Genomic DNA, 16,282 nt, shown 5'->3' on the forward strand with positions numbered 1-16,282 from the left:
AGTGGAGCTGGAGGAGGCAGTTCATGAACCTGAAATGCATTTTGCTTGAAGCCATCCCTTGGCTATGAAGTACTCCTTTGTAGCAGCCGAACATTCCTCCAAGCTCTTTCCTTTCCCAGCTCAGGACAGGTGCTAATGTTACACGGGCAAGTGGGTTTCACATGTCCTGTCTGCAGTACCAGATACATTGCTTGCTCCTTGACCCCTAAGTGCAGCTCAAGCTCTGGGCTGCTGCTTTGTTTTCTCACTGGGGAGTACTTGTATGTCCATGTCTGGGGCACTCTGAGGATAGATAGGGTGAGTGTATTTTCCACTAGTTCAGTGCAGCAGTTCTTACAGGTCTGGTGAACATTTTGCTTGCTTCAGCATAAGGTGAACGTAAAGGGAACAAGATAACAGACTTAATGGCTAATCTTATTCATACCTGCTTGGAGATTCTGGAGCTGGGAGAGACTGAATGTCTGGGTAGGGTTTTTTCCAAATGAATGTATTCTGAGTGAAAAAATGAGAGAGAGAACAGTGGCCATAATGGGCTTGAAGGGGGAGGAGAGATGGGAAGGTCCTAAGGTTCAACTTTGTACAGGTTTTGATGGAGCAAAATATGGTCTTGAACAGCCTTTTGAAGCAATAGCAGTGAGGGGACTGCCACCTATTACAGTACCTTGGGTTTGTAATGCAGAAGATGCTGAAGCAGCTGGGAAAGGTGACTTTGTGCCTTCCCTGAGGCTGGGACTAGCTGCAAGACAGAGCAGCAAAGATGGCTTTTTTTTTTATTTAGATCTGCTGGTGCGCTTTCTATGTTCATTTTCTGTTTGGGACTGTGAGGGAAGGGGCTGCTGGGCTGCTTCCCTTGGAACTTTCACTCTTCTGTGTATTCCCTTTTCTTTCCTGATGTTGTAATTTATATCTTACATCGAGCCCCATCCCACCTCTTGGATACTGTAGTGGAAAAAAAAGAAGAGAAAGGCAAACAAAAAACCAACCCCCAGGAAACCCAACCAGATTCCAAGTGAAGCTATGCCCTTTGAGCAGGGAGCCCGGCGGCATTCCAACTTCCACAGACCTATTTTTGAGATGTGAAAAAACTAAATAAATGCTGAGTCTTAGGTGAGTGAGGAGCATAACAGATGTAAACATTTCTATGGGATGCATTAGACTTCTGCTGTGTGTATTGTCTTTTGGTTGAACAAATTATGAAGTGACTAATAAAATGAGTCAATATTCAATGATTTAAAATTGTGCCTTGTTGCTTTTTGCAAGTACAGTGGGATAGGAGTTACTGATTCTTAATGCTTGGCCATGACAGATGATGTGAAATAATAAGGACAGAATCTGAAAAACTTTCCAGGAGGTTTTGGAGAGCAAAATGAGTAAACAACTGCAGAATACTTGAGCAGCTCATGTGAACTACCCCCCAGAAGAAGAGCTGGTCCATCATTAGCAGCAATACTTGTCAGGTGCTAGGAGAGCGTGATGAGATACAAGCGTGAGGAATGGTTTCCCTGGTGTTTGCAGCCTGCCCTTGGATTCCTGTGCTCATTAAAAAGCCCTGTTCTACACTCCACATGGCCCTGGGACAGGCTTGTTGTAACCTCACTGTCAGAGGGGCACATGTGCCTGCTGAACAGTTCTCCTTGTGTGTTCTAGTCACAGTCACATTGTCTTAGGTAACTTTTCATCTGTTTTGTAACACATAACTGCACTTCTCTCTGCCAGCTACTGTCTCCTCTGTATTGCCTACTGAATTTCCTTTATGGAAATGCTCTTGAGTCAAGGTGGTTACAGAACTGCAAAGCTGCAGCCAGACATGCACTGTAGTCAGGCCTTTCCCTAGGGAAAACCCAGTGGAAACTTCATTTATGTTTAAAGCTGTCTCAACTTGTGTGTATCATATGGAAGTGTTAAAACTAGGTGGCCTTTCCTGTGACTGACTTGTTTTAATGGCATGCATGAACAGAGATTGCCAGGGAGCACTTTTAACCTTGCTGCTAAGACAGCTTGTCTGTCACTTCCTTGTTTCTAAACAGAAAACCCCTCCAGATACTGGAGAATTCAGAAATGGCATCAGGAACTGACAGTTGGCTGGCAGTGAAGTCAGTCGTTGTCAGACATGGTTCCGGAGCGGGACAGGCTGTGGGAGCTGCTCCTTGTCCCTCATGTGCAGTGCTGGCAGGAGTGGATCACAACGCTGTGCAGCAGAACGTTCAGACAGACCCGGAGAAAGGCTGGAGACATTTCAAGGAAACATAATAGAACTGAAAGCATTTTGTGCAGTAGTAATTGGAAAGCATGTTTGGACTCTGATGCTGAGGGGAGACCAGGAGTTGGTGCAGCAAGAATGGAATGTATGCCAGGCTGCAACATGTTAGAGCTTGGAACCATTGATGATTATGGGGAAAGCAAGAGGCTTTTGTTACATTGTTTTCGATGTGCTTGATCCTGTTCCGGCTGTCCGGAAGCACTGATTAAGGCCTGCTAAGCTGCACATCGTTACTGACAGCAGCTGGGCAGCCTGAGCCGACGGGAGGGCCCTGCGCAGCGCTGGGAGGACGCCGTGTGACGGTGACTAGCGCTCGGAGGTAAGCGCGGGCGATCACCGGTATGTACGGGTCTGCTGCTTCCCGCTCAGTTCCCGTTCGCGGCGGTGCTGCCTGCGCCCGCTCCCCTCCCGCTGTCCCGCGGGGCTGCGTGCGGACGGCGGGGGCGGGCGGAAGCGCGGGCGCTTCCGGGGCGGGGCCCACGCGGGGCGGGGCGGAGGCGCCGCCGCCGCTGCCCGGGCTCTCGGCGTCCGGCCGGCGATGGGGGAGACTGGGTCGGGACCGGGGGTTGCGCCGGGGCCCAGGGAGGCGCCGGAGCCCGAGGAGGACGAGGCGGCGGCGCAGGGGGGCGCGCGGGGGAGCAGGGCCGGGCCCCGCGGTGGCATCCGGGTGCTGAAGGTGAGGGGAGGGGGGACCGCGGCCTGCGCAGCGCGGGGCCGCCCGCCCGCTCCCGCACCTCGGCCGAGCGGGGACGAGTGGCGCGGTGGGGCTGCTCCGGGGGCTCTGCGCCGCGGTTGAGCACTGCCCGCCTCGACCTTGGCGGAGCGGGCGGGCCGGCCGGGGTCTCCCCTGCCTGAGGCCCGGCCCAGTGCTTCGCCTTGTGCCTGTGGCGCTGCCGCCGGCTCACGGTCCCGCCAGTGCTCCAGACGGCGCGGAGCGACGGGGCTCTGCGGGCTCCCTGCTCTTGCGGAGAGGCCGGGCCCCGTCACTGCGGCCGCCGGGTGCCGGCTCAGAGGCAGCCGCTGACGCTCTGGTTCCGCTGCCTTGCAGAGAAACGTGAAGCGCAACGGGAGCAAGAGCTGCCTGAACAGGAGCCGGTTTGGCTCCCGTGAGAGGGACTGGCTGAAGAAGGATGTCGGACGAGGCTGCGTTTATGTTTATGGAGGAGATTCTGCAGCTGCGGCTTCTTCAGACTTGCGCCTGGTCCTCTGCACGGTGGAGACCCCAGCGTCTGAGATATGCGATGGGGAAGAGGGTAAAAACCTCTTTCTGCAACTTCATGGAGACCTTGTCAGGTGAGGACTGATACGGGATAAACCTGCTGGAGAAACGTCAGGTTTACTCTGACAGGCTCTGTTCACCATGTGCCTCCATAAGGAACAGCTGGATGCAGCGTTGAGTAACGCTGTTCATAACACAGAAGCGGTGGTGTGCCTTCTGCACATGTGGTTGGGCCACAGGTGTGTTAGCTGGGAGGGTCTGGTTGTGCTACTGCTATTGTCCTTCTGCAGGTAGAGGCTTCTGTTCATATACTCCTTTGCTATATTCTGTGTTACGGACATTTTAGTGTCCAGAAAAATTAAGCTATTGAAGAGGCTGTAAACAGTTATTCTGAGTAAGTGAAACATGTAAGGTGCTTTCACAGTTACATAATATTTATGTGTTAGTAATTTTCTTGCTAAGAAGAGTTGCCAGGTAAATAATTAAAGGTATACAGAAAGATAGTGTCATAAGGGTTGTATAAAGAAGGCTTAAGCATGAGGTTATATGTTTTATGCCTGCAGTTGATGTAGGCTGAAAATAACTCAGGGTTTAAGAACTTTATGGTGTGTGGGTGTATTATGGACTCCTGTGGGTTTACAACTTCCCATTAGGTTTGTTAAGATTTAGACTTTGCATTCTTTCTTCTGGACTTAAGACCCAGTTATAAAGTTGCCACTCCTGTCCTCAGGGAAGAAAAATTTGCTGTAGCCTCCATTCTTGGAGGCTGAGCAGCCGCGCCAGCACACGCTGAAGAGGACTGGTAGCTGGTTTTTGAAACAATAGTCCTAAATTGCACATGTCCAGATTTTAAAAATGTGGAATGTGTTGGATGAGGCAGGGAACAGGAGAGCTCATGGTGAGGAGTGTGGAGAATAGGATGGGTCTAAAACTGGCTGCTGGCAAAGCATATTGAGACCCGCCTGCCCTGCCCAGTCTGGTTAGTGTAACCAGGGATAGTTCAGTTAGAAATGCTGCTTCTAGCTCTATCTATAGATACATAAAGTCAATCTAGATGTATAGGTATTTATAGGGATAGATAGACACCTGAACGCAGGCACTGAGGCAGCTGAAAATCTCTGTTTGTTGCCTGAAGAATTTATAAGGGAATTGGCTTGTTTTGGGGCCTAACAGAGAGCAGATTTGTCCAGCATTCAGAAAGAAGAGCAGACCCTTTACTGGAGCTCATGGGAGTAGTCAAAGCTTGTAGGTGCATTCAGAGGGGCATGTTTTGACTTTGTTTAGCTTTTGAAATGGCTTTTGTGTTTGAGTTGTTTTCAGTATCTGTGCTAGGTAGCCATGCCTGTCTGATTTCTGCAGGCTTTGCACTGGATTCGCAAATCAGTCCTACTACCAGTGTTTTGGAAGCAGATACTGAGTTGTAAATGTTGGCTTCCCACTCTTGTTGCCTCTTGGTGTGTCTAGCACTTTGTCAAGCTTTGGCTTTAATTTAATAAAGAGTTCTTGATTGCAAAGTGTCTATTGCGTATAGATCTCAGAATGTATTTGCCACAGAAGAGATCCCTGAATTACTTCCCTCTCAGTAGAGGCATGGGAGTTACCAGTATTGCTTCAGTAGCATCTGTGTTAGTAACAGGAAGCAGGCCTGGATGGGACCTACTTGCATGTCCACAGGAAGATGACAGAACACTCAAGATATTCCCATGCCTTGTTGAGATAATTACTTCCTTGTATAAAGTTTGCTGATTACTGTAATAACCTGTTCACAGATACAAATTACTCCATTAAGCATCTGATTGCGTTTTACTCTAGGTACCTTTATCTCCCAAACAACTTCTGAATTCTTCACACTTCTGATATCAGTAGGTGACTTTCAGAAACTGAGTGTGGCAGAGATTGATTTGGCATCTGGCTTAGAAGACTGAAAACTGGATGATGAATGGAAGAATAACAGAATTCATTCTAAGTATTCAGTGGTGTCTTCATGGTCATTTTGTGTTTCCTTTTAAAGTCTATGCACAGGGGAGTCAGTTTCTGTCAGAACTGTCTTTTCTTCTCCACAGTGCACCTCAAGGATCTTTACAGATCTTCTAGCTAGTATCTTTCCGTGTGTCAGCAACCTTTCATGTTCAGAAATTACACCTTCCAGCAAGGGGAGGATTAAACAAAATAGCATGGATACCTTCTTTGGTATCTGGACACCCTTCACAACAAAAATCTAAACTACAAAGGTTTGAACATTTGACTGTTGGTTATGTTGCAGTTGCAGCAGGAGTTTTGGAACTATTGCTACTTTTTATTGGCTTTTCTGTCTCCTTACCCTGTGCACCTTTGGTTGACAGAACGGCTTATCTGATGAGTGGAAGTGTCCAGTATCTGATATGTGATACTGATGTGGATATAATGGGCTGTCTGTGTCAAATAGCGGGTGCTGTGACAGGCAGGGTGTTCTCTATGTGTGCTAGCATCCAGTGCATATTACACTGGGTACAAGATGAAGCCTTACATCTTGTAAGAAAATTAGGGGGTTTTCAAATCAGCATTCGAATTAATGTCCTGCAGCATTAATTCATAGAATCCCAGACTGGTTTGTGTTGGAAGAGAAGTTAAGGCTCATCCAGTTCCAACCGCCTGCCAGAAGCTAGGACACCTTCCACTAGAGCAGGTTGCTACAAGCCTTGTCCAGCCTGGCCTTGAACACTGCCAGGGATGGGGCAGCCACAGCTTCTCTGGGCACCCTGTGCCAGTGCCTCAGCACCCTCACAGGGAAGAACTTCTTAATATTTGATCTAAATCTACCCTCCTTCAGTTTATAACCATTCCTCTTGTCCTGTCCCTACAGGCCCTTGTCCAAAGCCCCTCTCTAGGTTTCTTGTAGCCTTTTTAGACACTGGGAGTTGCTCTAAGGTCTCCCCGGAGCCTTCTCTTCTCCAGGCTGAACCAGCCCAGCTCTTGCTGAAATGAAAGATGAGAGGAATAAAAATAATGAAACATCAGATCTCATCTCCAGAAGGGCGAAGTATGGTGGGATACAGTATCTAGCTTTTTCAGGAGGGTAACCACAGTACTGTACCTCAGAGAGTGCGGGGCAACCTGTAGAACTGTGATTTAGTTTGTGTGCTATGAATAGTGCTTATCCGTTTACTGTATAAAGGTTCTTCCTGAATTCTGGTGTACAAGCATATCATTCAGCATGTACCCACAAAAGCCTCTGTCCATTCGGCAGCCAAATTGGAGTGTCTGGTTTTTCCTCAGGAGATCTAGATACAAGCTACTTGAAGTGTTCTTTCTGTGAGTGATGTTCAAGCACTTATGGTTCCTGAGCCATGAGTCACATGCTGGAAAAGCTGTTTCCTGTCAAACATAAGGCTTTCATAGCAAAGAAACTGGAATCTAAGTGTAGCCAAGGGAAACTCAGACAGGGCACTTGGAGATCCAGTCAAATATCTCATATTCTTCTTGAATTCTGTGCTGAGGAGTGGAGAACACATCAGAATTTACTGTATTGGAAGTCAATATTGTTCAGTGCAATCTATTATTTATTAGAGTTTCTAGTAGCTTGCCTGTTCCAGGACACAGGTTTGTTGTTTCCAGGATTACCTCTATCTGTTTCTGTGGCAGAAAAAATTAAGTGATAACTTAAATCTCAGTTACGTATTTGTTGAAGTGCTTAGCTCTAAACTGCTAGATCTCGACAGAAGATCTTAAAAAAGATCAAGAGCCTGCATTTTTGCTGAAGAAATCCCTGCAGAGAAAGAACCATTGAGGGCATTGCACTCCTTTGCTCCAATCCCTTGTCTCGTGTCCATCTCACAAAACAGGGAAAGAAAAAGCATTTCAGAAATCAGCTTCTCATGCTTATTGTATAAAGAGCTCTATTGTAGTTGAATTAGGCTCTTTTTCCAAGAGTTCCAAGAAACTGAGCAGTGTCAGAGTGATTGGTGGTGCTGCAGGTGGTGATCAGCACTGTTTGAATTTCCATTCTCAACTGCTGTTTACTTTTTGGAGGAGTTTTATTTGGCTTGGAAACTATTTTCCATTTTATTTTGGAACACACGGCATCTGGTCCTTGCTTATGTGCTTTCCAAATTATATCTACAATGAGATAAGAAGTTTTCTGAAATGAAGTGGATGACATCAAGTGAGGTCATCCCAGTTGCAAGAGGAAGGTTACACTTGTGATACTGAGTCAAACTTGGATTCTGCTTCTAAGACATGTTAAATGGTACCAGCAACTTTCATGTGGTCTTGAGATTTGAAATTTGATGGAATTAGTACTGAATAACTAAACCTGAACAGGTGCTGCCTTAAACCTGCCATGGAGATTAAACTCATTTCCAGTCAGTATAACAGGGATTAGAAATAGCTGTACTGAATTGTTGGCAGGTTAAACAGCAGCAGTGTCTCAGGTCAGTAGAGTCTCAGGTCAATTTGACGTTACAGGCCTTGAACTCCTGTGGATTCTGACCATTTGTTCCATTTGTTCTGGAAAGTTTTGGTGTGTTTGCATTTCACAGGATTTTTCTTCAAAGGCGTCACAGATAATTGGGAACATGGCAGAAAACTGTGTCATTGTCATACATGTGTGCCAGCATCTGAGTGGGTACCAGGAGAGAATAGTTAGGCCTGGTTAAGGAAACGGATGGATTGTGCTTTCTGCTGAAATTTATCTGAATTTATATAACTACACTGGCTCGCTCTTTACTTCCTTTTCTTTACTGGTTTAAAGAAGGGGCAGAAGGAAAAGGCAGTTTCCAAAAACTTTTTCTCTTTGAAAAAAAGCACCACCACAAACCCACACAACAAACCAGCAGTAGCAGCAGCAATGCCATCCATTGCTGACAGTCGCGTGGTTGCATCTTGAACTTAAAATTAATGTGTTAAAATTCATGTATGGGTTTTGGAGTGTACTTACAGTACATAGCAAGTTGTTATCTCTGACATTGCTTTTGGTCACATTGGAAGCTTCATGAAATTAGGATAAACTCTAAAAATTGACCAAAAATTATGACTGGGGATAGACACTGTATGAATAAATGTTTTCTGTGGGTAGGGCAGCTGATGTTTCAGAAACTAAAATTTAAGTCCTAATAATCCATTCAAGGAAGGAGTAAGAAAGATTTCCAAGCTAACCAGCATTACCAGGGAGTGATCCGTTTGTGTGGATTTGAAGATGCAGAAGAAGGTTTTCCTCCTTTGTTAAATTCTATTTATGGGTTGAAATTTGCCAATAACTTTTCCGTTTATATTTAGGCTGACTAAAGACTAGAGCCTGCAATGCCTTGTATCAGTTTATTAGTCAGGAGAAGCTCCAAGAGACAAGTTCGAAGTGAGAGGAAGGGGGTTATCTCATATACAGCCTTCTGGCTAACAAGTTGATATATTTCCATGTAGAACAAAAAAGGGGGGAGCCAAGTTGCCCTAATCAGGCTTAACAAACATCGAACAGTTAGAACTAGTTTTCTGGATCAGCTGCATATGAACTACATTGTCTTTTCAGGATAAAAACGTTGTTTTGGACCATAACTTTGAGAGTAATCCTGTTTCTGATCCAGAGGTCCTGTGTGTGCAGTAAAGAGTTTCAGTGTATGTCTTTGAAATACCTGAGGTCATTTTAGTTTTTGAGGTGTGTCTTGTTGACTACAAAGGAAGTCTGGATGACTAGATAGTTGTAAATGGTGCACATTTTATGAAATCACTTCCGCTTCAGTTATGAGATGCCATTTGTGAAGCTCTCCGTTGTAGTGGAATTACTACAATATAATCATTAAAAAGAATCAGAAATACTTTTGTTCTTCTGTTAAGAAGCAACAGCAAGGTTCAGTGCATACAATAATAAAATACTTTGCGTTAAGACATGCAGTGTAAACGATGTATGCTAGTCAACAAAGTTTAGTATGAAACAGATCTTACTGAACAAACTTGATCTTGAGGCTTTGAAATTTCAAGCTTGGTCGCCAAAGGCATTAGTCATTTGTTGTATGTAATGTTGGATAGGACTGAGCAACTTCATCTAGCTGGAGATGTCCCTGCTCATTTCGGTATTCCTTACACTTTAGCTGCAATGAGACTTTTTTAATTTTCTTTGTGTTCTCAAGCTACTTTCTTATACGTTTTGACAGGCGGCTGGAGCCCACAGAAAAACCACTTCAGATTGTGTATGACTACTTGGCTGGATTGGGTTTTGATGATCCTGTCAGAATGCAGGAAGAGGCAGCAAACTCTGATCTCAGCTGTATGATTCGCTTTTACAGTGGTAAGAAATTGCGGGTGTGCGCATTGTTGCTATTTCTGTAGCTCTAACAGTGAGGTGGAACTCAGCTGAAGCCCACGTCATAGACCTTTTGGGTTTTTAAATGGCTACATCAAACACCCGAAAGTACTAGTAAGCGTTTCTTAAAAATAATGAGTTTTCAAGATTAATAGAAAAAAAAATCCCACAGTTCTGTAGTTCTCTTGAGCCTATCTGTGACTTAAGAAAAGACAGCTCCAGTGGAAGACACAGGATTGCTCTGTTTTTAGTTTCCAGTGTTTACAGCTAATACCTTAGAGATCCTAATGAGACAAGAAACATTGCAGTTTGGTCTAGATATGCCTGAAGATTGCACTTCCAAAAGGTGTATGGATATGGGCAAGGTAGGTCTGTAATAGAAAGTGAAAGTGCCAGCCATTTAAGAATAATGTAGGGTGCCATTAGAAACCCAGTGCATTTAACCACAGAAGCAAGACTTCTGACTGGCCTGTTGAGTCAGTTTGAGCAGGATCCCATATGCTTAAGGAGCAACAGAATGATAGTCATAGGCCCCTTACAGCATTGGTGTATGCTGGTAGCAGTCAGAAAAGGAATTAATTTAAGTGAAGAGGAAATATAAAAGGTTCTATAAGGGGGAGAAAGGCTGATAATGAGATTATTTCATTACTTTTAAATACTTCACCTGCGTATTTCTTTTTTGCATTTCAGAAAAAAATCAAAGTGCTTTTAATAGAAAATTGTTCTTGCATAGTGGAAGTGGGTAGCCCAACTGAGCTGCTAGCCATCCTTTGTTTATTCAGTATCAGAAAAATGTATCATAAGGATTCAGCTTCTCCACCTGAGAAAAACCCCTTCTGTTTGGGAGCTGTGTGTAGAACAGGCAAAACAGCGTAGAAGTATAATGGAGATGGAAAGAAGTGTAAGGTGCTGGATTTATACAGTCTAGGTTTATAGCACAAGAAGCAGGGAGTCAGAAGTTACTTCACCTGGAAGGAGGAGGGGCATCAAGTATAGGGGTGTAGAGAACTTCTGAGTTAAAAATGAGCAATTCAATTTGTGTATGTCAAGCAGGAACTGAACTTCATGGAAACAAGTAGGCAAAAAATGGGATTGAGTAATTTCAGTCAGCATGGGAAGGTAGTCCTGCTTAGAAAGAGGCTGTGGAGGAAGGAGTATAAGTGTTGAAGAGTGTTCAGGAGACCTGTTCTAAGAAAGTAAAAGGAATGGTGACAAAGTCGTTCTTAAAGGTAGCGGTGGAATTAGAGGAAATGCTATGGAGGATTATGCAAAGCCTGCAGCTCAGAACATAAGGGATGCTAGAGAAACATTGATTAGAATTGTAGAGTCACAGAATGGTTTGGATTGGAAGGGACCTTTGAAGACCACCTTGTTCCAGCCCCTGCAGCATTAATTCATAGAATCCCAGGTTGGTTTATGTTGGAAGGGACCTTAAAGCTCATCCAGTTCTTGCCATGGGATGAGGTGGATGATCATCATGTGGCGTGATCATCCCTCTGCCACGAACAGGAATGCCTTCCACTAGAGCAGGTTGCTCCAAGCCATGTCCAGCCTGGCCTTGAACACTGCCAGGGATGGGGCAGCCACAGCTTCTCTGGGCACTCTCTGCCAGGGCCTTGACACCCTTCCAGTGAAAAACTTAATACTGCACCTAAAGCTACTTCCTTCAGTTTATAACTGTTGCCCCTTGTCCTGTCGCTACAGGCCTTGTTAAAAAGTCTCTGTCTCTCTTATAAGCACCTTTTAGATACTGAGAGGGTAAAGAAAGGTCTTCCCGAAGCCTTCTCTTCTCCAGGCTGAACAACCCAACTCTCTCAGCCTTTCTTCATAGGAGACGTGTTCCAGCCATCTAACCATTTCCGTGGTCTCCTCTGGGCCTGCTTGACTATTGAGAGCAACCTTCATGTTTCTCTCACTCCTTAGGGATGTCTCTCGAATTTCTCTGCTCTCTAAACCATGACAGGGTTTTGTTCGTTTTTTACTTTTTTCTTTAAAGTGCAACCTGTTTTGTCTTTACTTGGTCTGTACAATAACTGATTGTTACGGCTGTGCTGCTGTTTGAACTCACAGCTGAGAGTGAAGAACAACGGGAAAAGAAATGCCGATGTCCCATTTTTCTTTAGAAAAGCCATGTCAAGTGGAACAGTTAGATCGTATCTTGCTCACTGGCGTATATAATGTACGCAAAGGAAAAACCCAGTTGCACAAATGGGCAGAGCGCTTGGTAATCCTCTGTGGTACGTGCCTCATTGTGTCCTCTGTGAAAGACAGCCACGCTGGGAAGATGCACATCTTGCCTCTGGTTGGAGGGAAGGTAAGGCTTTTTTGTTTCGTTTCCTGTGGCTTAGAAAGGAAGATATTGTAATGATGGGTATTACCCACAAGAATTTAATCTAGGCTTTTGTTACAAATTACTCCATGAACATGTACAGAGAGTTGTACAACCCCTTTCTACATGCTTTGCTTAGGTGGTAGTCTTAAGGCTAATCAAAGGAATAGACATTAGTTCTGCTTTCATGTTAGTAGCCAGTGTTGTGAATGGGCATTCTAGAAATGGTTACTTCTTGGATCTACTTCAGCAGAAAGATACTAAGATGGATTTACCTCTGTGTTTCTATCCAGTAATTACAGCAGTGTTTTCAGCAAAGTGCAGTCTTACCGGTAGTTGGTAGTACATCCCCCTGCACCTCAGATCCCCTGTAACTGCTGGAGTTCAGGCAGACTGTTGTGGTCTCGATTCTCCCTTTGCAGGTTGAAGAGATGAAGCGCCGGCAGTACACACTGGCTTTCACATCTGCTGGAGCACAGGCTCAAACATACCACGTTTCCTTTGAGACACTGGCAGAGTACCAGCGGTGGCACCGGCAGGCGTCCACGGTGAGGCCCTGCTGAGATCCGGTTGGTGGGTGCAGGGGCAGGAGCTGTTTGAGATGCAGTCAGAGGTGAAGCTGGGATGCCAGTAAGCGTTCCTGACACTTTCCAGATTTCTTCATTTCTTATGTGCTCAGGACTGCAGAGATTTTCCTTTAGTCTTCTCTCTCTGCCTATGCAACAGTGTTGAGTGGTAGTTCTGCATTGTTTTCCCCCCTGCTGCACCTATTGAGAACTGGTAATCACAAGTCACTAGAGCAAACCCCAGGGACTGGTTGCCTTTACCGCCATAGAAAGTTGTAAATTGCACCTGTTGCTGTGCTTGCATCTGCCTGAACTGTGGCCTGACTGGCATGGTGCTACCCTGATATGCTTAAGTTAACAGAGATCGTAGGTTAGCAGGAAAGTGTACTTTGTTCAGAGCTCCGTCCTCACTCCATATTAAAGTATGATTAGATGGTGATAGCTTAATGCTGAGCCACACTTTGACCTCATATACAGATAGATAGATAGATAGATAGATAAAAAACCACATTATGAAATACAGCATGAGTGCAAGATAAAGCAGGTTGTAAAATCTGGAATGAAGCACTGCAGACCTTGAAACAAAGCATACTTAATGAAAGGAGATCTGCTATTTGCAAAGACTTTACGATGTGTTGCAAAATCATCATTTATGAAAGCCTTTTCGTCATAACAGATTATGGTTCCAATATTATAGCCTGAATAAGGTAATGAAAGTAGGAAGAAATCGTTGGGCCAGGCAGAGATTCTGTAAACCTTAAAGGACTGAACTGAAAGTTGACTGCTTCTTGTTGCTATTTGGATCTTTGGAATGCACTTGGAGGTTATGCTTTCTCAGCAGAGTTTCCTCAGACAAAGGTTTTCTCCATCTGTTTGGCTCTCTTGTGGTCTAGCTTTTAGGCAGCTCCTGTTGCATGTGCAGAGCAGGGCTTTCTGTGTGTATGTGTCGTAGTTGGTATCCAGGTAAGTGTCTTTTTCAGAGGGCTTTCAGAAACAAAAGTAGCAAATGGCATAAACTCGTACTCTGTGGACTCAGTGTCCTGCATGGACTCTACCTTGCAGGCACAAGGGGTTCTTTCAGGTTCTTGCAGATTGTTTACTCCCAGCAGTTCTTGGCCTTACATTAGACTTACAGTGAAAACTGTTGCCCAGTTGCAGCTTTTCCTCTTCCTTTTCAGGTTGTGTCTATGCGACTTAGTATGGTTGATCTTTCATGCTACAGCCTTGAGGAAGTACCTGAGCACCTCTTCTACAGTCAAGACATCATCTACCTCAACCTTCGACACAATTTTATGAGATCAAGTGGAGCAGGAAGTCTTGACTCTCTTTGCAGGTCTGCAAAGAATTCTTTTTCTTCTACATTTGAATCATAGAATCATAGAACAGTTAGGGTTAGAAAGGACCTTAAGATCATCTAGTTCCAACACCCCTGCCATGGGCAGGGACACCTCACACTAAACCATGAAGTTCTTGACGTGTGCATCCAGGGATGGAGAAGAGGGGGAGCGTATTGCCCATTTTCATGGGGATGGAAAAAAATTGATCTTCAGGAAGCTGTAACAAATGAGGGGCCCAGGAAGCAGAACTGAGTAGTGCAGGCAGCCGTAAGGTTCCAGCAATTGACAGTATTCACATTCATAGGCTCCCTTCCAGAAACCTTTTGTGCTAAGTTTGATCTGCGATGAGCCTTGTGGAGTGATGTGCCATTTGTATGAACAAGATGCAATAGTAATATAAGGCTGTTGGCTAAACAGAGAACATTTTGGGGTGTAAAATAAAAGGTGAGGGAAAGCATTATGCTGCTGTTGTGGGTGTTTGTAAGAAGTGCAGATCTGGAAAAACCTATTTTGGTAAGTTTTTCATGTACGTTTAGGTTTAGCAGAGGGCCTGTGAGACTTCAGCTTTGTTTTGGGAAATAGTAATGATCTGCTTTTAAGAGAGTAGCAGTTGTGTGATGGCACAGAATCATAATACGGTCGTCTTAGGTAAGTGAAGGAGTCTTACAGAAATATTTTTAAATCAATTCATGAAAACCATAAAAACCTAGAGGAAGATTAGTCTTGATATCTACAGTAGCCATGCCAAAAAGAATGCAAGGAACCACTCTCTGACTTTTGAAAGCTGTTAAGAAACCTGTAGTAATATTGTCAAATGCCTCTGTGTTTGGAACACGTTATGCCTTAAGAAAAATGTATTTTGAGAAACTTTGGAAAACTGCATTTTTTGCTTGTTTTGCTCTGGTTTTATTTATCTCTAGAGATGTATTACCAGGTTATTTAACTTTTCTTCCTAGAGAGTAATGAGATGCCTAAGTATCCATGAGGATATACGGGGGGAAAAAATTGCTTACCTGTGTGAATTCTTTCATTGAGAGTCATTAGTTTTGTTTCAATTCCAAACTTGTTCACATGTTATCTAACTGCTGAATTGTAATGGATTCTGTTATTGGAAAAGCTGCTTAAAATAATTCAAGATTTTGCTTTCTGCTTCACACACATTATATGATTTTGAAAACTGTATCAGAGCTTCATTTTCTAAAATGCGGTGTCCTTGGTTCACAGGATCAGCAAAGGGGCTTGAATTTTCTTTTGACCTTGCATGTAGTCAACAAGAGATCTGACATGTCAGAAACTCGACTCTTTTCCTGGCAGTGACTATGTCTGATGAAGCCGAAATCCTCAAACAAACAAAAGCCATAAAAGAAGCCCTCACTTCACACAATCTTGAATAAACAGGTAGCATTAGGTAGCCCACCTAAGGCTGCTCATTGCCTTTTTGCTTTCTGAAGTTTTTAGGATGTTTATCAAGTCACAGCCCCAAATGAAGAAACTTGCTTCTTTCCAGTAGGTCTTACCAGTGACCAGATAAGTGTCAGAGACTGACAATTCCAAACAGCAGATATCTTTGCAGTGGTCAGGTCTCTTCCCCTGAGGAAATGTTTGACATTCTAGGAGTCTAATTAGCTATAACTGTAATAATGGAACAAAATAATTAACTAAAAGGAAGTTGTTAAGCAAAGAAAATTAAATAACCCCATCCGTTTTGTTACATCTTCTAGCTTATTTTCTATGTAAGGTACTGCCTTTCAGCTATCTCCCTTTACTGGAAAGCATTGTCCAGCTTGATCTTCAGTGATAAATGTGTGTGTGTGCACATATGTATACATAGTGTGTGCCTGTTATCACCATTCTGGCTAATTGATACAGGGTTGCACTGGGATGCTTTGGCAGCAGAGCAGGATGTTGTATTAAACTGGGAATGTTTCAGGCCAGCACCAGTTCAGGCTGATGAACAGAGGGTGAGCATCCCACTGAGGATTTGTGGCTGTGTTTCCACACCTCTTTGCTTAATCTCAGTATGCCCTGTGAGAGTGCAGGCCAAAACTTGAGCCATAACTATTTCAGGATACTTATTCCCTCTTAATATATGGTTCATGTATAGAGCTTGAATGAGAGCTGGGTTTGCATTCCATTTCTACACCCGTACTGCTTGAGAGTGTCAGGGCAAAGGAGAAGGAACAGAACGGGAGCTCAGAAGGCTTTTGAGTATTGTCCTCCCCATTGAATATGACAGTCTGCTCAAGGAGTCTCAGAAGAAGCTGTATCAATGTACCATCTTCCTTCCAGCTTTTGGAAAT

The 16,282-nt window shown here is 44.3% G+C and overlaps 1 protein-coding gene across 2 annotated transcripts in view; it reads left to right on the forward strand.

Annotated features, from left to right (window-relative positions):
* Positions 1 to 2,798: 2,798 nt before the first annotated feature.
* Positions 2,799 to 16,282, forward strand: part of PHLPP2 (PH domain and leucine rich repeat protein phosphatase 2) — a gene marked incomplete at its 5' end in the record, with an annotated part of 34,554 nt that continues 21,070 nt past the window's right edge. Inside the window, 6 exons of one of the 2 annotated variants that reach the window (XM_080636837.1) lie at positions 2,799 to 2,936; positions 3,309 to 3,553; positions 9,602 to 9,735; positions 11,874 to 12,064; positions 12,502 to 12,627; positions 13,824 to 13,978. In XM_080636837.1, coding sequence (XP_080492963.1) covers positions 2,799 to 2,936; positions 3,309 to 3,553; positions 9,602 to 9,735; positions 11,874 to 12,064; positions 12,502 to 12,627; positions 13,824 to 13,978 — 989 coding nt within the window. Of the gene's footprint in view, positions 2,937 to 3,308; positions 3,554 to 9,601; positions 9,736 to 11,820; positions 12,065 to 12,501; positions 12,628 to 13,823; positions 13,979 to 16,282 lie in introns of those variants that run through there. The other variant, XM_080636838.1, reaches the window with a different exon arrangement.

Source organism: Psittacula echo, assembly GCF_963264785.1.
Source record: "Psittacula echo genome assembly, chromosome: Z".
NCBI classification, from domain to species: Eukaryota; Metazoa; Chordata; class Aves; order Psittaciformes; family Psittacidae; genus Psittacula; species Psittacula echo.